The sequence below is a fragment of the Muntiacus reevesi genome, chromosome 18, assembly GCF_963930625.1.
Source record: "Muntiacus reevesi chromosome 18, mMunRee1.1, whole genome shotgun sequence".
Classification (NCBI taxonomy): domain Eukaryota; kingdom Metazoa; phylum Chordata; class Mammalia; order Artiodactyla; family Cervidae; genus Muntiacus; species Muntiacus reevesi.
In genome coordinates this window covers 13,642,601-13,667,107 of record NC_089266.1, presented here as the reverse complement: position 1 = coordinate 13,667,107, position 24,507 = coordinate 13,642,601, and the positions used below count along the sequence as shown (strand labels likewise).

Here is a 24,507-nt window from a genome sequence, read left to right as displayed (position 1 = left end):
GAAGAGGGACTAGAGAGTTACTAATGGAGAGAAGGGATTGGAAACTATTAAGAATAGACATAATTTCCAATGATAAGATTTTAAAAATAAAAAGTAAGGACAGACAAGCAATGAACCGTCCCATATGTTCAGGAAAAAGCGAAGCAGCAGAATCACAGGCAAGCAACAGAAGGAAACTGAAACAACAGCAGGAGCTGGGTTGTACGCAGAGATATAAGAAGAGTGATTTCAGAAGACTGGCAGTGGTTTGCATGGAAGGCTGAGGTTGAGACTGGTCAGGAACACATTTTTCCATCTGTGTGCCTCTGCCTATCAGTGTTCCAGGATGCCCTTGCTTTAATTCTACTAGTATTTCATCATCTTTTAGGACAGGCACCCTCCTCGTTGGTACTCTTTTCAAAAAAGTCATTCCTATTTATTCCCCAAGATGAGCTTTTGAGTTAATTCAATCAAGATTAAAAAAAATTAAATTTATACATTTGGGGACAATTAACTTCTATAAAATAGTAAGCTTCTATATATAAACAGCATTTTCTTTTTACACATTTCTTAAGAGATTTTTCCTTAAGCACTTTTACTACACATATAAAATAAAATTATTGACTTTTGTCTAATTATAGATCTTGAATCTGGACACCTTACTGCACTCTTTTTAGTATTAATACTTTTGATTTTCAATATAGTATTATCATACCTTTTGCTTCCTTGAGAATAGGCGTGGGTCTCATTCTTCTATACATTTGCCACCTAGTACCTATCATATAGCTGTCTGTGTTTCCTGAGCAACTCTTTTATGCCTGTTAGGTTATTTCTACACTGAGCACTTACGTGTGACAGAAGAGCTTGAACCCTTGAGTCAACACATCTTCACTGATCACTTATGTGTCAGATTCTGAAGCAGGCTCCAGGACTACAACCAGACACACTCGAAGGCTTGAGTCTTGGAGCTGATGGTCTGGTGTCAACCACTGCCCCACATCTTAATTATAAGCGGTATTTGTACCCTTCCTCTGCTGGGCACTGCTGATTGTGGGCATCACACTGCCCAAGGGATTCTTGCTATGTTTATTACTTAAGTATCCTTTTAAAGATGAAACTGTCTGTGATGAAAAAGTATTGCTTTCAAAAGTTGAATGAAGAGTTAAAGCAATGCTGCAGGGCAGAAACAGAGACTCTGACACAGAGAACAGAGTTATGCACACAGCTGGGGGAGAGGGTGGGATGAACTGAGAGAGCTGCACTGAAATATTTACACTATCATGTGTAAAACAGGCAGCTAATGGCAAGCTGCTGTGTAGCACAGGGAGCTCAGCCTGATGCCCTGTGACAGCCTAGAGGGGCGGGATGGAGTGGGAGGGAGGGTCCAGAGGGAGGGGATGCGTGTCCACCTATGTGTGATTCATGCTGACATACGGCAGAAACCAACCCAACACGGTAAAGCAATCATCCCCCAACTGACAATACGTTTTTGTTAAAAAGGCATTTTAAGGTGCCTCCCACAAGAACCCATGGACAATGAACTATTAAAAAGTCAAAGAAATAATTATAACCAAACTTCAATTCATAAAAGATACGGCTAACAGGGGAACAATAACAGAATCCTTTCTACTCCTTACCTTTCGGGGCTTCTGGAACTCCAATGGGGCAAATGATTTTCCTGATACAATATTCAGATCGAATGCCATAAGGACCAACATCTCGCCTCTTAATTATTTCTGTAGTCGTGATTTCAGTTTCTGATGTTTCTATGGAAATTTGATTCACACAGTTATTAATAACCACCCAAAATATTCAAAGAATAAAAAAGTACAACATCTGGTGCTTTAAAAAAGACACACATGGACTGAACCTCTGGAAACATTTGCTTAATGAAGAGCTGCAGCACCATCACCAGACTGCAACAATATTGAGTGTCCTCCTCACTGAAAATTTCTAAACTGAGCAAAATGCTGTTTGGGAACAGCTTAGTTTCTGGTGGTAAAATTCAGTCAAAATAATAAAAACCCTAGGAAAGCAGCAGCAAGCACAGAGATCCAGGTGTCCCAGTGTATGGTAAGAAATAACTTCTAAAACTTCGCAGTGGTTCACACTTTAGTGAGTCATCTTATAATTCAAACCCCTCCCCTAACCCCAAGATTTTATAGCATATGCCGCCAAACTTTACCAAAGCTGTGTTTTTAAAATGGGCTTCCCAGGTGGTTCAGTGGTAAACAATCCGCTGGCTAATGCAGGAGATGCAGGTCTGATCCCTGGGTTGGGAATTTACCCTGCAGAAGGAAATGGCAACCCACTCCAGTATTGCCTGGGAAATCCCAAGGAGAGGGGAGCTTTGTGGGCTACCATCCATGGGGTCGCAAAGAGCTGGACATGACTGAGCAACTGAGCACATTTTAAAAATGCTAGCACTATCTTTTAATAAATAACGGATACACTTACAGTGAACTATCAAGAGATTTTCTCTTTTAAACTTAAATTAGAAAATAAAAAAAGCCCCTTACCTGTCCGTGTGGTCCCTCCTCCCGGAGGAGCCTTAGCTGCCATGTCATCCCATCTCAGACTTGCCCACAGTAACCGCAACATGAGACTCACTCCAGCTAAGGACTTCACAGTCTGAAGCCTATACCTGAAAGAAAAACCCAGAAAAACCATGTATGTATATAAACACACATACACACACTGTGTTAAACTGAAGGACTGCTTTTTGTCCTCATTGTGACTTCAATATTTATAATACGGCTTTGTAAGCGCTTGGTTATTATGTGTCCCTTAAGAAAAGAACTTTTTTATTCCCAGGCATAACATGCATCTAACAATTTAAAAGGGGGTTGCAGTCACCTCAAATGCCGTATAAATTTGTAAAACAAGAACATTTCATTGTAAGATTGATATGGCAATAATTTATACAGATTTTATAAATTTAGCCTAATTCTAAAATATGTGTCAGAAAAATTATGAGAGAAAATAAACATGAAGAAATAATGTCACAGTGTGATAAGTGATCTGAAGGATAAAATCTTGACTGATTTTTGCTGAAACAAATCTGAAAATGTTTAATTTTCTCAAAAAACAAAACAAAAACAAAAAGACCTCATAAATGCAACAAGAGCTTTCCAGATGGACTGAAATTCTGTATTCAAATGGTGGTTCTGCAAAACATGGAACTACTGAATGGTAAATACTGCTAAAACTAGTATCACTTTAGCAACATTAGTATAGTTTTGGAATTCTTTGATACAATGAATAATTTTAAAAAAGGACGTTACTGTATTGATTACTAGTCAGGAGACAAAGGAATCTCTGTATTCAGGTTTCTCCTAAGCACTACATACAACGTTATTGAACATATTAGATATTATTTTAAAGATAGTATTAAAAATGCATTCTAGAATGAATTTACAACTGCAATGAGTATGTCTTAAAGATAGAATATTTTTTTTTTAAAGATAGAATATTTTAAAGCAGCTCTAGGCTGTCAATTCTCTATTAGCAGTTTTGTATAATTAAGTATTTACCTGACATTTCCGCATACCGAAATGAATACAGATTGTACTGTAGAGAAGAACTATGGAACGAAATTAATTTCCTCCTCTAATGGAGGTACAGGTAAATCTTAAACAATTTGTATTTGAAAAGCAGTGCTTTCCATTCTTAACGTTAAGTCAGAAAAATGAACAATGTGAGAAAGAAAAAGCTCTAGCCAAAAAGTTGCTGCCACTTCTTAACTTGCCCTCTCCACCTATAATCCTCTTCCCTGTACTATCAGCGTGTGACCCCTCTGACTGTAGAGACAGTTCTTAAATTAGAGGGCAAATGTTAAGTAGCGCAGGGCAGGCAAGGGGGCGTGTGTCGCTTTCAGACCACACCCCCTACAGAGATGCCTAGGGAACCTTGGACTCATGGGAGCAATCAAATATTTATTTGGAGGTTTTTCTCCTTCTCTCTCTTCTTCCTCTGCTCACTCTCAACAAACAACTTGAAAGTATCTCTGGTTTTACAATGGAAACACCACCAGGTGGGGAACACATCCATGCATTAGAGCCTGTTCATTCATTTATACACCCAAAAAACACTTGCGTGTCATCTATGTGTTCAACTAAGTGAAAGGAGCTGGGGACACACGAATTTTAATCTCTTCCTACATCCTCAGGAGCTGTTAACAGAGGAAAGCACCAGGAAGCGGTTATCGGATTTGGCTCAAGGATGGGGATGAGAGCTTTGCTGGAGTCTCAAAGACATGGGTGTGGGGGCAGCTGACCAAAGGCAAGGGGGCACACACATGCTTAGGAGGAAGGTGTATGAGGGCTCACACTTCTTCCTAGAAACCACATCTGGTGTGCTAGGACTGGAGGGAAGGGGTGTGGAGGTGTAGCAAGAGATGGAGCTGGCATCAGAGAGGAAGGCAGAAGCCAGAATGTGCTACACCAAACAGAAGAATTAAAGGACATCAGAGACCATCTGTAAGGAGATCTCTAAAATGTACATAGTTCTGCACAGGTGGTAAAGGGGAGTACAGGTGACAAACACTCTCCCCCTCCCAGCCCTGCGGTAGTTAACATGTCCTCTTGATTTTTTTTTTAAAGTTTTTTGGCCGCACTGTGCAGCATGTGGGATCTTAGTTCCCTGACCAGGTATGGAACCCATGTCCCCTGCAGTGCAAATGGGGAGTCTTAACCACTGAACCACCAGGAAGTCCCAACACACCTGCCTGCTCAGCTTAGTCAGAATAATCACAGGATAGATTTGTGTTTTAGAAGGATCCTTCTAATAGCACTATGGGTTCAAAGTGATCATGATACACAGAATCAGAGCCTAGGGAAAAGAGTGTACGGGAATGGACAGTGTAGAGGGAAAAAAAGGCCCTAATGAGTCAATGAGACAAGCTTCACTTTTTCAATATTGCTCAGCCTTAACGTTAAATTTAATAAAGACCAAACATGCGTGCCTTTGGCATTCTTAGCTCCTACTCTAAGCATCAGACATATTTTTATTCAAGTGTGAGTAGAAAAATGCATTTCACATGCATGGTTTTTATAGCAATATATATTTTTTAAAAAAGCATTCTGAAGTCAAAAGTAATTACATTTTTATCCATGCCTCTATTAGGTAGAAGGGATTACAGTTCTCTCAACCTCAGCAAATTAAGACATTAGCATATATCTGAAGGCAATACCTGTTTCAAATGTACAGCAAGGTATTTCCGTTCATTGAAAAATGAGAAATGAACTAAACAGATACAAACTGTGCCCCCAGTGCATATTAAAACATAACAGTACAAGGTTTCTGACACCCAGCCGTGCAGAGGGTCCCTGGGCAACATGGGAACAGCACCGGTTCAGAGAACAGTGCTTCCCAGTCAGGCCTACCTTCCATTTCAGAATAGAAAAGAGCAGAAAGGTTGGCCTCCACAAGTGCCAGGCCACTTTAATTAAAGTATTTGTACACAGTAACTTTTCCAGTGGGAAAGAAGTTACCTGCAGGACAGTCAAGGATACATTTGGGGACCGCTCTCAATGAAGAAAGCAGAAAAGTGCAGAGTAATCCTACAAATCCATGAACTGTAATGAAGAGTTCCTTGATTCCCTGCAGGATTCTGCAAATCCTTCATTGCAGGCCCTGCAGAGAAATTGTACTTTTCAGCTGTCTCTATTGAATGTGTAATGGAGTGATGATATGTAATTTAAATCAAAAGATGAGTTATTAAAAAACTTGGTCAAACCAACTATGACTGGTCATATTAATTCCTTTATAGAGAGTACTCATTACAGTCTTTTTTTTAATGCTAACTGTAATATAAAGAAAACTGAAAAAGTATGATTTCAACTTAAAGAAACCACATTAAAGACACAAAGACATGAAACCTAAAGGGAAATGGAGTCTGCTCAGGAGCTTGCTGACGTCATGAACTTTGGGATCTTAGGCGAAAACTAACTGCAAATAAGACCGTTTCTGGTTTCTGACCCTGTCCCATAGAACTCCCTGTTTTTGATGTTCATGTTCCATCCTTTTCAGATGTAAAGATGAAGAGATAAAAAGACAAGGCCATGGAAAAGGACAAAGCAAGGGGCAGATATGTGAAACTGGCACAGTAGATAAAGGACTGGACTGAGATTCAGGAAAACTAGGCACTGCGCCTAACTCCCTCTGTGGCGAGAGGCAAGTTAGTTACTACGTGTTGAAAAAAAGATCCGAATTTCTAAGATCCTTCCCCAATTTAAAACTACATGATTTTACAACTGCCAACTCTATGTACTTATGACTCATCCCCAAAGCTTAATGCCCAGAAAATTTTAAATTAAGACTATTTCTGGGTTTAAAGAAACTCTTTAAGGAATCTCAGATTACCTTTCCTCACAAAAGTAACACACAACTCCAAAACAAATGTTTACATTGCAAATAAGTTACATTCAGGAAGATTTATACATTATGATGAACCTGTGTGAGTCACAGGCATGTCTCCTATATCTTCTGTTTTTATGAATTATCTAATAAAAATATTTAATAAAATACAAACATTCCAGAAAGTTGATGAGTATCTAATTCTGTGATTATTTCATTCCCAAAGCAAACACATGGCAAAACCTGGAAGGTTAGACCACAAAAACAACTATGTCTGACACATTTCTTGTGTCTTATGAAAAGTGAAGTTGAGTTTCATTCTAAAAGATTCCCTTACATTTGCAGTCTTTAAACATTTTTTTCCCTAAGCAAGCTTTAGTACCTACCAGCTGGCCGAGTTAAAAACTCTGTATCTTATTTCCACTACTAACATGCCCATTAAATATATATTTCCCTGTCTTGTTTCTATTATCTCATAAATGAGATATTCTTCATATTTCAGAAACTTTCTCCCTCCCCCAAATGCATTTGAAAGTGCATACCTCCAAGTGATACCAAAGGTTGGTCTAGGAGAAGGATATGGCCATATATCCAAGGCAGGTTTTGCATTGTAATTAAAATAAGGGACTTCTCGGATTCCTCCTTTTCTGGCCAATTTTTTTAGGTCATCATTGGGCAAAACAAATATGCTCTTCTTGCTGCTCTTGGTGATGAACTTCCTGTATGATGGCAGAGCTGTACCTGAACGAGTCTTCTTGGGTCTTGAGAACTTCATGAGTTTCACTTTGTCTCTGGTGGAATACTCTTTGCTCACGGTCATGGACGTTACCAGGGTGCCTCCTGCGGTGGTCAGTGAGTCGGTCACTGTTGTGGTGACCACAGTTCTGCTCTGCTCCTTCACAGAGATGATGTCCACGTCACTGCCTGCAGAGGGCGTGGAGAGCTTGGTCACTGTGGTCGTGGTGGTCGTGACGGTCGACTTGGCGCAGTTTTCCGTGGAAGAGACCACGGTCTGCTTATCACCCTTTGCTACCTTAATCACGGTTTTTGATTCTGTGGCCACTGTGGATGTCATGGTGGTGACTTCTGTGATGACTGTTTTTCTTTTAGGTTCTCCATTGACATCTTCATCTTTGTTGGCGGACAGGCCATTTTCATCAATAAAATCATTACTGAGGTTAGATTCCTCTCCAGAAGTAATAGGGGACGAAGTAACTTTCTTAACTTTGGAGGTGTCAATTTCCATATCTTCTACCTGATTGGATGAACTGCCTTCTGGACAAGACGGCAGAGGCATGGTGGCCTGGGCACTCTCAGACTCTTTGGTTGATGGCAGTGTTTCCAGGCTATCATGGTAGTCACCTTCGGCACCCGAAGACCTCAGTAAACGTGATTTTGTTTCCAAGTTGTTTTTTTCATTAAAATCTTCCATGATGACATCACCATTCATGAATGGTTTTACAGCAGATTCTTTAACAGTCAAAGGCTTGATATCATTTTCAGGAATAATTTTATTTATATTATTAACCTTTGGTTCAACATCACCACTTCCTATTTTACTCTCAGAGATGTCTTTCAAGCATTCACCTTTCAAATATGCTTTAGGTTTATTATCTTTTCCATTTATTTGAAAGGTACTTGCTTTCTGTCCTTTCTTTTCAGACTCACGGTTTTCATTATTCTTTTTATCAGTGACACTTCTCAGACTGTTTTGATCAATACATTTATTAAGTGGTCTCTCCTCTAATTTCTGATCTTGACTTGGCTTTCTACCATTTGCATCATTTACCTTACCCTGCAGCCTGTCATCACAGCTTCCAGTAGTCTTATCTGAAACAAATTCACGTTTCAGTGGTTCAAAGCCTTCACTACCTTGTTCTTGAGTTATTAACTGTTCAGAAATACTTTCATTGCTATTTTGAACAATCATATCTTCTTCACTGCTGTCCTGAACAGACATAGTATCAGAACTATTTTCCAAAGTGCTATTATATTCAGAGTCACATCCCAGTTTTCCTTCAAAGTCTATTGCTTTTGACAGAGACGGCATATCTCTATCATCAGTACTTTTAGGCACTGATGGAAGCAAAGGGCTCTGGGAGGGACACACAGTGGTGTCATTATCTTCCTGTATGAATGGTTTTCTGTTCTTATAGATCAAAGTGCCAATTTCATCTGTGCTGGCTAGTTTAGAGTCATCAATGAGAAAATCAGTTCCTTTTGTTTTAATCTTACTGGGTTCCTGGCCTTCACTGGCAGGGTCAGAGAGACCCTCATCCATGTCATTTCGAATAGAATTTTGTTTTTGACAGTGTGTCTCTGTGCTCTGAATGGAGACATCCTCTAACATTTGATCTTTTGAATAAAGTTTGTTTGCTGTATGATCAGGGTCACTGATTCCAAGAATTGAGGAATCACTCTGTGAATATCCCCGAACTGAGTCTTCGGATTTATCGTTACTTGTGTTAGAGCTCTGTTCTTGTGTAAGCAAGTCACTCTGACATCCTTCTTTTACTTTCGTTATGACTGGTGACTCAGACATACTTTTCACAGAACTTGTAGGGGTCTTTCCTGAACCTTTAATACCACCCTCCAACTTCATTTTTTCGTGGCGTTGTTTTTCTTCCAGTGTAAACTGTTTAATTCTCCTTTCCAGAAGTCCATCTAGTTTGGATGATTTGATTTTCTTTTTATAACTAGTCCTTAGATGAAAACCCTCACTGACATTGACCACATCTACTTGAGAGCTTTCCTGACAATTTACATGGGACTCTGTTTTCACATCATCATCTATTTCCATTGGTTCTTCTTTAAAGGATTTATCATTGTCAGAATCTAAAACTTCTTTTACATCTGTGAAACAAAGACATTGATATAAATGTAATTTTTAGCCTGAAATGTGAAATTCATGATAATATTTTTATTTAAAAAAAATACCAGTTTTTCTTACTTTTATTCAAAATCTTAACTATAAATAGCTATATATTTAAAAGTTCCTGATATGATTAAAATAGGTCAATGGACAGGGCTAAACTTTATAAAAGGTTAAAAACCACATACATATCAAGTACTTAAATATTCTGATTCTCAGTATCTAAAAATGATGGAATGTCACAATGAAAAATTAGTACGTGATATCTATTGCATATACTAGTACCTTCACGTAAGATTTCATTTATTTTAGGCTTATAAAACATCTTAAGGCTTATGCATTATCTAACTCATCTAGTTTTTAAAAACAACTGTTCACAAAAGACAAGGTAAGTTCCTCAAAAGGCTGAACACAGAGCTATCTTTGATTCAGCAATTCCACCCCTACATATTTACCCAAGAGAAATGAAAACATATGTTCACAAAAGAACTTCTATACAAATGTTCTTATTACCATTATTCTTAACAGCCAAAAAAAAAACAACCCAGAAATTCATCAACTGATGAATGGATAAACAAAACATGACGTATTCATACAATAGAATATTACTTATAAATAAAAAGGAATGAACTACTGATATTAATATATGCTACAACATGGAAGAACTTTGAAAATATGCTAAGTGAAAGAAGCCAGACACAAAGGACCACATACTACCTGATTCCATTTATATGAAATGTCCAGAATAGGCAAATCCATAAAGACAGAAAGTAGAGTGGAATTTAGGGAAGATAGGGGACCAACTGCTAGTGGATATGAGGTTGTTGTCTGGGGTGATGAGAACGCTGTAAAATTGAGGGTGGTGACTGCTAAACAATTCTGTGAACTGTACGCTCTAGGTGGGTGAACTATATGGCATAGGAATCATGTTTCAATAATGCTGTTATTGAAAAGAGACAAAGCAGTACCTTTCCTGCTGTGCCAACTAGATCCAGCGCTTTCTTATCACCCCAGGTGCCCTCCACACTTGACTCCTTACCTTGATCCTTCTTCTCAGTAACCTTTGAAATGTCCATTTCACTTTGGTCTGATCCTTTTGCAGCATCAGAGTCTTTTACCTCGCCTTTCTCAGAATCTGGTTCTGTTTTTATCTTTTTTGGACTTCGTGGACTTTTCCTTCTATCCGATTCATCCATATTTTCATCTATGTTATTTTTAACTAAAAAGAACCAAGTACATAGTAATTATAAGTATGTCAAATATTAGCAATTTACTTTAATACACCTGGTTTAGCGGAATTTATGAAGTATATTCCAGCAATTTATACCTTATTTTTAATTCACAAAACAAAAATTGAATATACTACATACTTTCTTATATGCTCAGCTGACTTAAACCATAGAAGTAATGACTACACTTTAGACGCACTTCAGGAATCTTCACACAGGGGACTATTTCACCCTCTTCACTGACCCCAGAAAGTCTGCATCAGTGGTTTCTAACATACTTTGTATTACAGAACCATATTAGAACTGGATTAATGCCATGATTCCCTATCTAGAAAAAAGTACATACAGAAACTTTTGTAATAAATTTCAATGGATTCTTAAGATAGAATTGAAGTTTATCTGTGGACTCCCAGGTTAAGAATATTTAAGTCTGTGTCACTGAAAAGAGAAATAACCAAATGCAAAGTGTGGCCTTGTTTGGATCTGATTTACTACTAGTTTTTTCCCCTGCTAGCAACTGGGAAGAAAAGACTCAAAAGATGCTCTAAGACCAACGTGGTACCTGCTGGATAAAGGCCCAGCATTAGGACAATAGAAAACCCCACGCTAAGGAAAGTGGATACAAAATAAATTTGCAAAAGCCTAAATGTTTTGTATATTGATAATCTGGATTTTATTACACAGGATGAAGAAGGTCAGACACAATTAAAAGCTCTCCATAATTCTAAGTGCTACACAGTAACTAGAACAATGAAATGATAATAAAAAATTAAAATAATCTTTTGGAATTCATTATAATGGACATTGAGCTTGAATATAATCAGATAAGTAAGTGAATACTTAATATTTCTATTTAGCAAATAGTTATTGAGCATCTACTAAAGGTAATTCAATGACAACTTTAATAGTTTCAAAAATCTACTAGTCTAGGTTTCACGAGAACCATTCACAAGTAAGCCAAATCAGTTAGCTAAGTGTGTACTTATTTGGCCTACAACACAAGTTTCACAACAAAGACCATACCACACCATAAATCAGCAAATTATACTGCAGAGTGAACAGAACTGCTTTTGAAAATCACTTAAGATAACAAAGGAGACGACAAGGTAGAATGCAAAAAGGGGAGTGGAAGCCAGGAGACACAGGTTTTAGCCAGGATTCTATTATTCTTCATCTGTGTGAGCTTCACTATGTCCCTTAACATCTTCATGCAATAATTTGTTCATGTAACATGAGTTTCAAAATATATGGTCTCCTAAAAGGACAGTTTACCTCTAGAGTTCTGTGATTCTAAATACTGAAGTCATCAGCCAGTGGCATAAACTGAATTAATATCTCCTTTACATGACAGTCTTGTGGAACTCTCTATTGCTTTCTTTCTGGTTTTGTTATGTGTTACAATGCTGAAGTCACCAGATAGTTGAGTCCTCAAGAAGTTAAGTAGAACTGAATTTAAGATTTCAGAAAGACAATTAAGTAGCTGAGGTCTTCTTTCTTTCAACAAGTTCTATTCTCTCCCCTTTTTAAGATAGAATCCTAAGTATCAAAATCCAGTGAATAAAGGTAATTCTAAAAATATGAGAACTTGTTAAACTACATTAGTAATTTCTCACATTCTAGAAAGGATTTCAGAAAAACTTTTATCTAAAATATTGTCAATATACTACAAATTTGTAAGAATACAGATCAGAAACAATTATGCAGGAAAATAGCTTCAATTACTTACCTCCTTCTACTGACTTTCTGTAATGCACATTGGTATTGCCTGGCAATTTAGGAACAAACCTATAAACATGAGTTTTACTAATCCAGCTCCAACCACCATATCCTGTTACTCGGTATTCCTCTCCTTTTTGTTTCCAAACCTGGTGTAAATAAAAACATGGTGATTAAACAAGCATGAGAATGTTTTATAAAGCCCATGTGGTTTTATATATTTTTACCAAATAAAATCAACAGTCAGGCAAATTAATTTGCCAGTCAATTTTATTTTCACCCAGAATCAAAGATTTCTGAAGAAACTTAAATATTCCTGTCTGATACAAAAAAATGTAAAAAACAATTTTACATTTTATAACAATTTCTACAAATTGGTCTGATGGCTCACATATATTTTATTAAAAACCTATGCTTATAAAATTGCTAGAAAGATTTACTTCATTCAAACCATGTTAATTAAGAGTGCATCAAAAGTAAAATAAAATTACTAAGTATTCAAAGTTGCAGAATCAAAGTCTTAGAAATGGCTAACACTTTTAAATAAGATCATACTAAAAATTACCTGATGTTTAACTGGAAATGTATATTTTACCCATGTAGCTTGTTGCATTGTTTCTTCCTCTTCTTGTTTTTTCTCCTTTTTTTTGACTTTCTCCTTTTCTTCTCTTTCAATTGATGTCATTCTATGTAACCTAATAATATATGAATAGAAAGACAGAATTACATTTAAAAAATAAAAAGATAAAAATACAGTACTGAAGATTAGGAAGGTAAAAGCAAAGAATGATTATAATTCCACAACTCAGAAAACTGAAAAGTCACAAAAATAAGCAGATATATAATTATGTAATAGTAGAAAATCAAACAGTACAAAAAGGCAAAAATAAAACATGCTGTCCTTCCCATATGCCTCTCCATAAGAAATAACTCACTTATGACTTATTTCACTCATATACCAACATTATAATCACACAAAGGATGTTATATACAAATACAATTACACAGTTTTTAATCAACGGAAAACTGCACTAGATCTTTCCAAACCCTAAGATACATTATCTTCTTGCCTCCCCCCCCAAAAGATCAACAAGTCCCAAAACTTTTATCAACCAACATTTCTATTTAGCACTTGGGGCTGTAGAGTCTTCACAGGATCCACTAACATAGAATTTCGGCTTCCTAGAAGCAGAGAGACAGGGACCCTGCTTTGGGGTGACTGCAAAGCTTGGGCAGGGAGGACCACGTTAATCAGGCAATAATCATCAGGCATAAAGCACAGACCATGCTCTTTATTCAGGCAGGAAATCAGATACCACTGCACCTATCTGTAAGGAGAAGGGTGAGTCTGTGACGAGGTTTTACTTTAAGCTGACTACACTAGATTTCTGTGAATGGGAGTATTTCCCATAAAAAAGAACATTAACCAAAATCTACAGAGCAGCTCCTGTCTCTAAAAGCCCTAGTGGTAGAAGAATTGCTTTTATCATACCCTACCCAGAAGCAGCTAATTTCAAATGCACAGCTATATGGAAAGAAGAAAGAGCTCTTTTGTTAACTGGGGGAGCGGTAGATGCTACAAAGATGTGAGAGGGGATTTATTCTTTTTTATTTCTCCATCCTTCCACCAAAAACCTTCTATCTCCACTTTGAAACAAGTTTCACGTCCCTGTGACTACAGGACCCCAGAATCCGTCAAGTGCACACAACTAGTACAGCAAAGATTCTTCACTCTCTCACAGTGACAGAAGAGGAAAGGGAGGAAATTCCCACTGGGGACTAACAGTCTCAAATACCATAGATGTGCAGCCGCTCTTGGAACCAGGGAGTGGGGCAAGCTCTGCAGGCACAGCTTGGTGGAAAACCTGACAGCCTCAGCTCCCCAGACTACAGAAGGGACTGAGCCACAACCAAGGAGTATTTCTCAACAGGGGTTTTGTGGGCTCAGCTTTAAACTCCTATGAAAGGCCAGGTCTGGCACAGCAACTGAGCCACCTTCATGGACAGTGGCCAGAAATGAAGCACTGTCTGGGGAGAACACCAGTGCACTGACAGTCTGGGAACACATGGCTGAGCCTGGCACTCAGCCTGTGCTTCTGGTGTTCCTGTGAGGAACAGGTCCATCTTCATCACCAAAGACAAATGCTTTTCTTTGCTGGGGATGCCAGGCCAGTGAGGTGGTATTGTAGCTAACCTACAATTTCCTTCTACCAGAGCAGATTCTACTGTTCTCAACACCTCCAAGACAATGCTCATGGGAAAGAGCGCCAAGAAAGGTGAGCTATGAAGGGGTTCACTTGCACATGGTTGGGCAGAAATCCTGGCTACTGCTGGCAGCCTGGTGGCCCCAGGAATCAAACCCCAGGAGGTTGGCAGTATGAGCCTGCACGGGCTGCTCCACAATGGAGACAGGGGCTTCCTCCATACGTTCTCGGTTCACAGAGAGCCGGGCCACCAGGTGCGAAATGAGCTCCCACTCTATTCTGCATGTCCACGGGGCTTTGCTGTGTTTGTCTTCCTATTTCTTAGTAAACATGAGGAGTAACCCCTTATGTTTCCCACTGGTAGGATGGCTGAGTCCAAAGAGTACTGTATTTAAAATGCTGACAGTGCCTAGGTGCTCTGCAGAATGATACACTTGACACTGCCACCAGTTATAGTTCCCCTGCTTTCCCAACCTTCACTCAAGTCAGCACCAAATTTCTCAATTATTAGCCCAACTGAGAGAGAAACAATACTATCCCATTGTTTTTATTTACATTTAATTATGAGAGAAGTAACCACTTTTTTTTTTAATGTCTACTGGCCTTTCATATTTATTTTGCTGCCAAATGCCTGTTCAAATCCTGTGTCTTGTCAGTAATGGATATTTCATTTATAAAAGGTCTTTTTCATTTTAAAGGAAAGTTTCCATTTGTGGTGCAAATATTTTTCCTCAGTGTGTCAGCTGTCTTTGGAGTTTGATTATATTATTTTTCCACTGAGAATTTTAAATACATATATCCACTTTTTTCATCTATGGCATCTGGGTTTTATATCTGTTTGAAAAGAAAGTATCACAACAAAAATATAAATTAATTCATGCTCTCTTATTTAAGCTTTTTGTTACTGTTTTTAACAGTATGTTGTTTTTCATTTCAATCCTCATTTGTCTGATGAATGCTTTTGCTGAAGCAGGGATTTGGATGATATTTTCCCCAAACACGCCCTCTTTCCTTGTCTGACAGGAAAAGTTATCACAGTAGATTTCCACAGGTGTTTAGGTTTATTTCTGGATTCTCTGTTTGATTCCATTGCTCTACTTTTTCTCTAGGACAAAGTATTTTGACTATTGTAGCTTCAAAACACATTCTAAATATCTATTCCCTTTTCTGTAATACCTGTTTTCCTTTTCTTACACATTAATTTTTCTAGAGGAAATATTAGTATCATTTTGGTCAAGTCTCCCTCACCCTCCAAAGGGAAAACTATTCACATTGCAAATGAATATTAAATTTGATAGATTAAATTAGCATAATTAGTATACTGCATGGAAGCATATGATGTATCTTTCCATTTACTCAAAGTATATCCTTTATATCTTTTCTTTCTGGCGGGGTGGGGCTGGGCGGAGGTGGGGGTGCTGCCGCTATGTGGCATGTGGACCCTAGTTCCCCAAGGTAGCTTTTATATCTTTAGTAAAGTTTAAATGATTTCTTTACATGCTCCTGAGTTAAATTTATTCCTGGTTTGAAGTATTGTGTTATTGCTGGATATTTTCTTCATTATAATCTTTAAAAACACGTCAACTGTAACCAGGTGAAGAAACATACCCTTATCAATAACCACTACATCCAAAGCCAGAACATCCCACCCCAGGCAGTCATTATGCTGACTCCTGTACTGTGCTATCATTTCCTTGCTTTTCTTCATAGTTTTACCAGCACCTACATGTGTCCTGAAAACCCAGAAGCAAGAATAAAACCAGCTGCATGAGCAAGAGCAATAATGTCACTATTAAAAAAAGCATCCCAGGAAAAAATAAACTTGTCTCCGGGTCACAGTTCACAAGTTAAGCGCTTCTTGTGATGCAATCACTTGCTGCTTCTGTGCCTTTCAAGGGTTCTACGGTGTGACTGGTGAAAATCCTCAATTCTCCCCCACTGACTTGGGATCTGCCTTTCTGGTTAGGGTCCCCCTTGCTCACCTGCAATACTGCTTCCACAGCTATACGGCACTGCATTCTCTGTGGTCTCCCTTGTCCCTGTTGGTTTATGCTTTGAAAAAAATCCCTTTGCCATAGCTATGGCGGTGTTCAGCAGGCAACAAAACTAAATGTGCTTTTTAATCTGTTATTTTAACTCGGAACTCCCACTGTATTTTTTTCATGGTTACTATTTGTATATATAAATCCTATTGTAGAGTATAGGGGCCCCCTTATTTTTCATATTGTTTTATAGTTTTTTAGTCAATAAAATATACAATTAAACCAACTTAAATAACTATCCCTGCTGCTGCTGCTGCTGTTGCATCACGTCAGTCGCGTCCGACTCTGTGCGACCCCATAGGCAGCAGCCCACCAGGCTCCTGTCCCTGGGAGTCTCCAGGCAAGAACACTGGAATAGTTTGCCATTTCCTTCTCCAATGCATGAAAGTGAAAAGTGAAAGTGAAGTCGCTCAGTCGTGTCCCACTCTTAGCGACCCCATGGACTGTAGCCTACCAGGCTCCTCTGTCCATGGGAGTTTCCAGGCAAGAGTACTGGAGTGGGGTGCCAGTGCCTTCTCCTAACTATCCCTACATTTACCTATATATGTTTTACTTCTCTTGGCAAATTGCATTAACTAATACTTTTAGGAGAAGTTAACAGTAACAGTGGGGATTCTCTTGTCTTGTTCCACCTAAATGTTAATGGGAAAACTTCAAGAGTTCCATTAAAAAACATGATGGTATGGTTTGAAATGTATCATTACAACAAAGCAGGGTGGGTGGGGGTAGTCACTCATCTATTTCTATTTACTTAAGTATTTTTTAATACTTAATACAAGAAGAATTAATAATGAACTCATATCTTCTTAATAAATACCCTCCTGACATCTAAAGAGAAAATCAAAGTTTTCTTTGACTTCTTAAGATAGCAAGGTATTAATAATCTCCTAAAAACAGACAAATGTTCCATGCCTAGAGGAAGTCAATTTTGTCATGATTTATTATTCTTTTAATTTACTCCTGAGTATATTTCCTAATGCTTTAAGATTTCCTGCATACACTTCTATTTGCTATTAATTATTAATCAATGGTAAATATTAGTAAATGAGACAGGATCTAACTTTTCCATTTATTTGCCTATTTATCAAGTTATAACACTGACAGAACTAATGCACAAGATTTCCTTCTTTCCCATTATATGGAGCAGTTTAAAATAGAATTATCTGTCTCCTAAAATCTGAAAAACTTCCTTATGAAATCATCTAGTCCTGCCCAAATCCTTACTCTGATAGGCACAGTGATATACTTCAAACTAAACCAGAAATTCTTTTCGTGCCTAAGAGCATGGCCCAACGGCTGAGACCCGTGGAACTCCTCCTCCCCAGCCCTTCTCCACCCAAAACAAGGCGTTCAACAGTTTGCCTTCTCTACAAATGTAGGAAGCCTGAATGCTATGTCAGTGGACTCTGAAGGTTTGAAATCACCAGTATCAGTGACAGAGAATCAGAAATGTTCTGGATATTGGTTTTTTGTCCTTTGACCTCTCCCTTTTTGTTTTCACCTTACCTGATAATCTCATAGAGATTAGTAAACTGTAAAAGTATCTAAGTTACTTTTAATCCTAGGAAGAATTTAAGTCCATTCCATTTGTGTAAGCTTCTATCAGGAGCAGCAATTACATTCAAAATAGGGAGAAAGGAGAGAGGGAAAAAAGTATCTGTAAGATTTATAGGCTGGCGGGGGAGGAGTGGGGAAGACTACAGAAAACTTACAGCAACCTTTGACAGATAAAAAATATTTAGCAGGCATACTTACTTTTCTTTAAAATTTTTCATTATAAGGTAAAACAACAGCTATAAAAAGCAACAAAAAATATATTTGTATTTTTTTTTAAGTATAGCATTATACCTTTGGAATGGGCCCAAAGGGGCAAGGAAGGTAGGAGGAGTCTTTAGTTCAGTCAGTGGTGTCTGACTCTTTGCGACCCCATGGACTGCAGCACGCCAGGCTTCCCTGTCCATCACCAATTCCCAGAGCCTACTCAAACTCATCTCCATCGAGAAGGTGATGCCATCCAACCATCTCATCCTCTGTCATCCCCTTCTCCTCCCGCCTTCAATCTTTCCCAGCATCAGGGTCTTTTCCAAGGAGTCAGTTCTTTGCATCAGGTGGCCAAAGTATTGGAGCTCCCGCTTCAGCATCAGTCCATCAATGAATATTCAGGACCGATTTCCTTTAGGATGGACTGGTTGGATTTCCTCGCAGTCCAGGGGACTCTCAAGAGTCTTCTCCAACACCACAGTTCAAAAGTATCAATTCTTCACACTCAGCTTTCTTTATAGTTCAACTCTCATATCCATATATGACTACTGGAAAAATCATACCTTTGATTAAATGGACCTTTGTTGGCAAAGTAATGTCTCTGCTTTTTAATATGCTGTTTAGGTTGGTCATAACTTTTCCTCCAAGGAGCAGGCGTCTTTTCATTTCATGGCTGCACTCACCATCTGCAGTAATTTTGGAGCCCAAGAAAATAAAGTCTGTCACTGTTTCCACTGTTTCCCCATCTATCTGCCATGAAGTGATGGGATCGGATGCCATGATCTTAGTTTTCTGAATGCTGAGTTTAAGCCAACTTTTTAACTCTCCTCTCTCACTTTCATTAAGAGGCTCTTTAGTTCTTCCTTGCTTTCTGCTATAAGGGTGGTGTCATCTGCATATCTGAGGTTACTGATATTTCTCCCGGCAATCTTGATTTCAGCTTGTGCTTCATCCAGTCCAGCATTTCTCAAGATGTACTCTGAATGTAAATTAAATAAGCAGGGTGACAACATAGCCTTGACGTACTCCTTTCCTGATCTGGAACCAGTCTGTCGTTCCATGTCCAGTTCTAACTGTTGCTTCTTGACCTGCGTACAGATTTCTCAGGAGGCAGGTAAGGTGGTCTGGTATTCCCATCTCTTGAGGAATTTTCCACAGTTTATTGTGATCCACACAGTCAAAGGCTTTGGCATGGTCAATAAAGCAGAAGTAGATGTTTTTTTGGAACTCTCCTGCTTTTTCAATGATCCAACAGATGTTGGTGATTTGATCTCTGGTTCCTCTGCCTTTTCTAAATTCAATTTGAACATCTGGAAGTTAATAGTTCACAAACTGTTGAAGCCTGGCTTGGAGAATTTTGAGGATTACTTTGCTAGTGTATGAGATGAGTGCAACCGTGTGGTAGTTTGAGCATTCTTTGGCATTGCCTTTCTTTGGGATTGAAATGAAAACTGACGTTTTCCAATCCGGTGGCCATTGCTGAGTTTTCCAGATTTGCTGGCATACTGAGTGCAGCACTTTCACAGCATCATCTTTTAGGATTTGAAATAGTTCAACTGGAATTTCATCACCTCCACTAGCTTTGTTCGTAGTGACGCTTCCTAAGGACCACGTGACTTCACATTCCAGGATGTCTGGCTCTAGGTGAGTGATCACACCATCATGGTTACCTGGGTCATGATCTTTTCTGTATTACTGTTCTGTGTATTCTTGCCACGTCTTCTTAATATCTTCTGCTTCTGTTAGGTCCATACCATTTCTGTCCTTTATCGTGCCCATCTTTGCATGAAATGTTCCCTTGGTATCCCTAATTTTCTTGAAGAGATCTCTAGTCTTTCCCATTCTATTGTTTTACTCTATTTCTCTGCACTGATCCCTGAGGAAGGCTTTCTTATCTCTCCTTGCTATTCTTTGGAACTCTGCATTCAAATGGGTGTATATTTCCTTTTCTCCTTTGCCTTTCACTTCACTTCTTCTCACAGTGATTTGTAAGGCCTCCTCAGACAACCATTTTGCCCTTTTGCATTTCTTTTTCTTTGGGATGGTCTTGATTAGTGCCTCCTGTACAATGTCATAAACCTCCATCCATAGTTCTTCAGAAGGAGTCTTACTTATCACATTAAATAAGAATTTATGCTTCTCACTGTAAGCTTATGTTATTTTTACAATAAGAACTTTTAAAAATTAAAGTTACAAAATAAATCCATTCAAGCTAAAAAGTAGAGTGGTGTCACAACAGTTATCCTTTTTGTTAACCAGGCGCTAGTCACGTAACTCTTGGACTACTTAGGAGCTACATTATATTAGGCCAATACTCATTTCTAAATATATCAGATCTCCAGCACATTCCAGAATAAATATTCAAAAAACATGAGCACTCTTTCTATTCAATAAAAATGCTTTCACTTGATGTTGCTTTTTTAGTTTCTTTTTTTTTTGGCTGAGACTTGGAGCGTGCAGGATCTTAATTCCCTGCAAGGGAAGCACAGTCTTAAACCACTGACCCACCAGGGAAGTCCCTAAAAATATTTTTTTACTTTAGAAAATATTTTTTATTTGCATATACCTGATCTCTTCTGATCTTCATTACAATCCTATATCATAAATAAGAACTAATGTTCATTCAGGGTTATACCTTAAGAGAGGAGGAAAATGAGGTCAAGGTTGTTCAGTCACTCAGTTGTGTTCGACTCTCTGTGGTCAAGATTAGTTAAGTTTAATATGGCCTTTTAAAGACATCAACTTTCATTACTAATGGACTAATCCTCCAAAAGGGAGTCTAACACAATATTCACAAGGCTCAGGATTCACTTACCTGGTATGTCCTAAGGATTCCCGCCATATTGGCAGCATCACAACTGGCTTAACCGCACACTCCAAAATAGCTAAAGCCAACGCAAATTCTCTGGGTTTGCTACACATCTGAACAGCCTTGATCCAATTTGCCCTATATTTCAGAAGTGGGCGGAATAAAGGGAAAAACTAAATTTCATCTCGTTGATCTTAAATTAAAAGCACAAGAAGAGTAATTTATGACAACTTTACCTTATAAGGCATGTCAAAGTGTTAGTCGCTCAGTCATGTCCAACTCTTTGTGACCCCATGGACTGTAGCCTTCCAGGCTCCTTTGTCCATGGGATTATCCAGGGGAGCCCCTGGTGGCTCAGCCAGTAAAGAATCTGCCTGCAATGCAGGAGACTTGGGTTCAATCCCTGGGTTGGCAAGATCCTCTGGAGAAGGGAGTGACTAACCACTCCAGTACTTTCACCTGGAAAATCCATGGACAGAGGAGACTGGCAGACTACAGTCCATGGGGCCGCACAGAGTCAGACATGACTGAATGACTAAGCATGTATATAAGGCATATGTTTCTAGGCTAATCAAGTACAAAATACACTGCTACTGGAAGTTTCTACCTCACAGAATCACAGATTTTGAACACTGGAGGAATCTCAGAGGTCAGTTAGTCCTCCAAATTCTTACACCTTCTATGATGTCCCAACTTTGTTGGGATTCCATTTGGTTCCAGGAATAAAGACTGCTTTCCAGAAATCTTCCAAATGTCAGTGTTGGTTCATTAACTTTATATTTTAAATTAATCAATTAATTAATCAATTTACTGGTCATACCACACAGCATGCAGGATAGATCCCTGACCAGGAACTGAACCTATGCCCTTAGAAGCATGGAGTCTTAATCACTGGACTGGCAGGGAAGTCTTGGTTCAGTAACTATAGAAAAGTACACTCATATTCGTAACATCTTCAGTGTTTTGCTGACTAAACTGATGCCATTCAATTCATTTATAATGACAGTTTAGGGATTTCCCTAGTGGTCCAGTAGCCAAGACTTTATGCTCGCAATCCAAGGGGCCTGAGTTCCATCCCTGGTCAGAGAACCAGATCCTACATGCCACGACTAAAGATCCTGCTTGCCGCAGTGAAGACCTGGTGTAGCCAAATTTTTTTTTAATATTTATTTTAAATTTTAATATATTTTTTTAAATGACAGTTTAAAGTGTGCAACTGCAATAATCATTTTATAAATATTTACTATAGTCACAGCAATAAACAAACCTTGGTTTCCTTTACCTGTGCGAAGCCCAATTGGGATGAAGAAAGGAGGAAGGGATATTGTTTTCCAACTGGGTGATAGTCAGTCTCAGAGTAGATATGGTAAGAACTTTGGACCCATGGACAGAACCATTCCATTTGAACTCTCCAGCTGGAGTCAGGCAAAATTTATGTGCAAGATGTCTTCTCTTATCGTGGTCTTCTCTGTGTTGATGCTTATTCAGAGCAAATGAATTGGTGGAGTACTGATTGTGGTAGACGCGGTACTTCCCCTCTTGACCCAACTTAAAATAATTGTTGATGTTTCCCTTCATGACCACTTCCTTTTTGGTGCTCAACCGTGAAATTTCTCCTTGAGAATTAACTACCAGTACCTGGCCAAGAAAATAAAAAAAAGACTCCATTTTTTTGTGTCAAATGCATAAATCTGATCACTTGTCTTTCAACAGTTTTTAATTTATCATTCAAAGTAAGTTAAAATACATCTTATGACTGCACTTTTGAAGCTAAAAGCTCAGTTATAAGCCAAAGCTAAATTATTTATCATTAAACAACCAAGATGTGCCTGCAAAAAGAAAAACTTAAGCTTTATTAAAGTGCCTATGTTGGACATTAGTAAGTACTTTTATATATCTCAAATATACACCTGAAACCAAATGTGTGATATATAAATCATTCAACAATCATTATCTCAAGCTTACAATATACAGGGGTTAGGGTTAAGCATGAGGGCATTACATGTACTATTCCCCTCCAAAATACATTCCTAAAAATATATTTTATTCTGCTCCTTTTATCATTCCAGCTTTAGATAAGAGCCCATAGATATATTAAAACAGTGTTTCAAATAGTTGGTTCCAATCCTTTAGTGGCCTGTGAAATCAATAGTGGGCCATATCCAGCTTTAAAAAAAAATGAACTATAATACAATAGACTAGAAAAGAAAATACCAGAGCGCTTCCTACACAGTAAGGTAAAATACTCTTTCAGGAAACTTTTAAATATATGTACTGGGTTGCTCAGGGCTTCCCCAGTGGCTCAGCGGTAAAGAACCTACCTGCAATGCAGGAGATACAGGTTCAATCCCTGGAGGAGGAAATGGCAACCCACTCTAGTATTCTTTCCAGAACAAACTCATTGACAGAAGGGCCTGGTGGGGTACAGTCCATGGGGTCATAAAGAGTTGGACACAACTGAGCATGCATGTACACATTGGGCTATGAAAAATGTCTTACTGAGAGTCAGAGTGAAAAGTAGCCTGAAAACCTCTGCTTTAAAGCCTTTTCGATGATGTTACAAACACTGCATATCCTTGCAAATATCTACCCTGCAAATAATTCTCAAATCTGAAGGACACAACTGTGACCCTTATTCAATCACCATGGCTGACTGGGGGACAGAAATACTGAGTCTTAGCTTCAATTTTTTTTATTCAAAATCAGGATTAAGATGATGTTCTACACACTACTGTCTGCTGTCAACAGGTTAAGTCCCATCCTCTAGTTGCAGGTTCACCTAATGACTAGAGTCAGATCTGAGCATTAAACTTTTAATAAAGCCCACAAAGAGCCTACCTGTTCGCACATGTGAAAAAGAAGCCTCTATCTCTTTAGAACTGCATACACTAAAACCAACCGTATATAAGAAAGTATACTATCCATTATCCATGTTCAGCATTTCTAGGCATGGACTGAAACTGGGGTGTACATTTATTATAATATAAACCTAACACTTTTAATCTTCTTACACGCTTCCACTCTCGAAGTGAGGAAAATACAGTTCAAAAGCATATGTCTGCAAACATCCTGCCTCTATTTTAAAAATTATTTTACATTCCAGAGATGTTTGTTTTCAACAGAAAGAACACACCTCTTTCCCCTCCTTAAACAGTTTATTTGCTTCATGGGCTGCGGCGGCCACCTGTTGGCTCTTCAGCTGACTCAGTTTGCTGTCTGGGTTCCGTAACCTGGTGATAATCCGAGTTGAACCAGATGCTCCTCTTCCTCCTCCAGGAGACTCACTGACTTCCCCGTTAGACTTCTCTGATTTGAAATCACCTGTTATCAAACGAAAAGTCAAAAGTAATTGCTAATAGTAAGCAAACTATATATAGTAAGTAATAATACCTTACTAATCCAAATATTCTATCTGGTAGACAACTAAGAGCCAGAAAACAAACAGAAAAAGTCCTTGAATAGCCAAGCAAATGGATTAATTCTTCAAAGTTTTACTCCAAAGAAAGTATGTCAGAACTTCACTGTGAGTCATTATTTT

At 38.4% G+C, this 24,507-nt stretch overlaps 1 protein-coding gene across 13 annotated transcripts in view; it reads right to left on the bottom strand.

The window, feature by feature from the left end:
* The window catches only part of BPTF (bromodomain PHD finger transcription factor), a 131,329-nt gene that overhangs the window by 35,063 nt on the left and 71,759 nt on the right, over positions 1 to 24,507 (bottom strand). For all 13 annotated transcript variants that reach the window (XM_065910563.1, XM_065910569.1, XM_065910574.1 and 10 more), the window contains 9 exons: positions 24,103 to 24,290; positions 22,252 to 22,607; positions 20,976 to 21,107; positions 12,719 to 12,848; positions 12,164 to 12,302; positions 10,248 to 10,427; positions 6,879 to 9,189; positions 2,499 to 2,623; positions 1,617 to 1,745 (listed from right to left, as the gene is read on the bottom strand). In XM_065910563.1, coding sequence (XP_065766635.1) covers positions 1,617 to 1,745; positions 2,499 to 2,623; positions 6,879 to 9,189; positions 10,248 to 10,427; positions 12,164 to 12,302; positions 12,719 to 12,848; positions 20,976 to 21,107; positions 22,252 to 22,607; positions 24,103 to 24,290 — 3,690 coding nt within the window. The remainder of the gene's footprint in view (positions 1 to 1,616; positions 1,746 to 2,498; positions 2,624 to 6,878; positions 9,190 to 10,247; positions 10,428 to 12,163; positions 12,303 to 12,718; positions 12,849 to 20,975; positions 21,108 to 22,251; positions 22,608 to 24,102; positions 24,291 to 24,507) is intronic.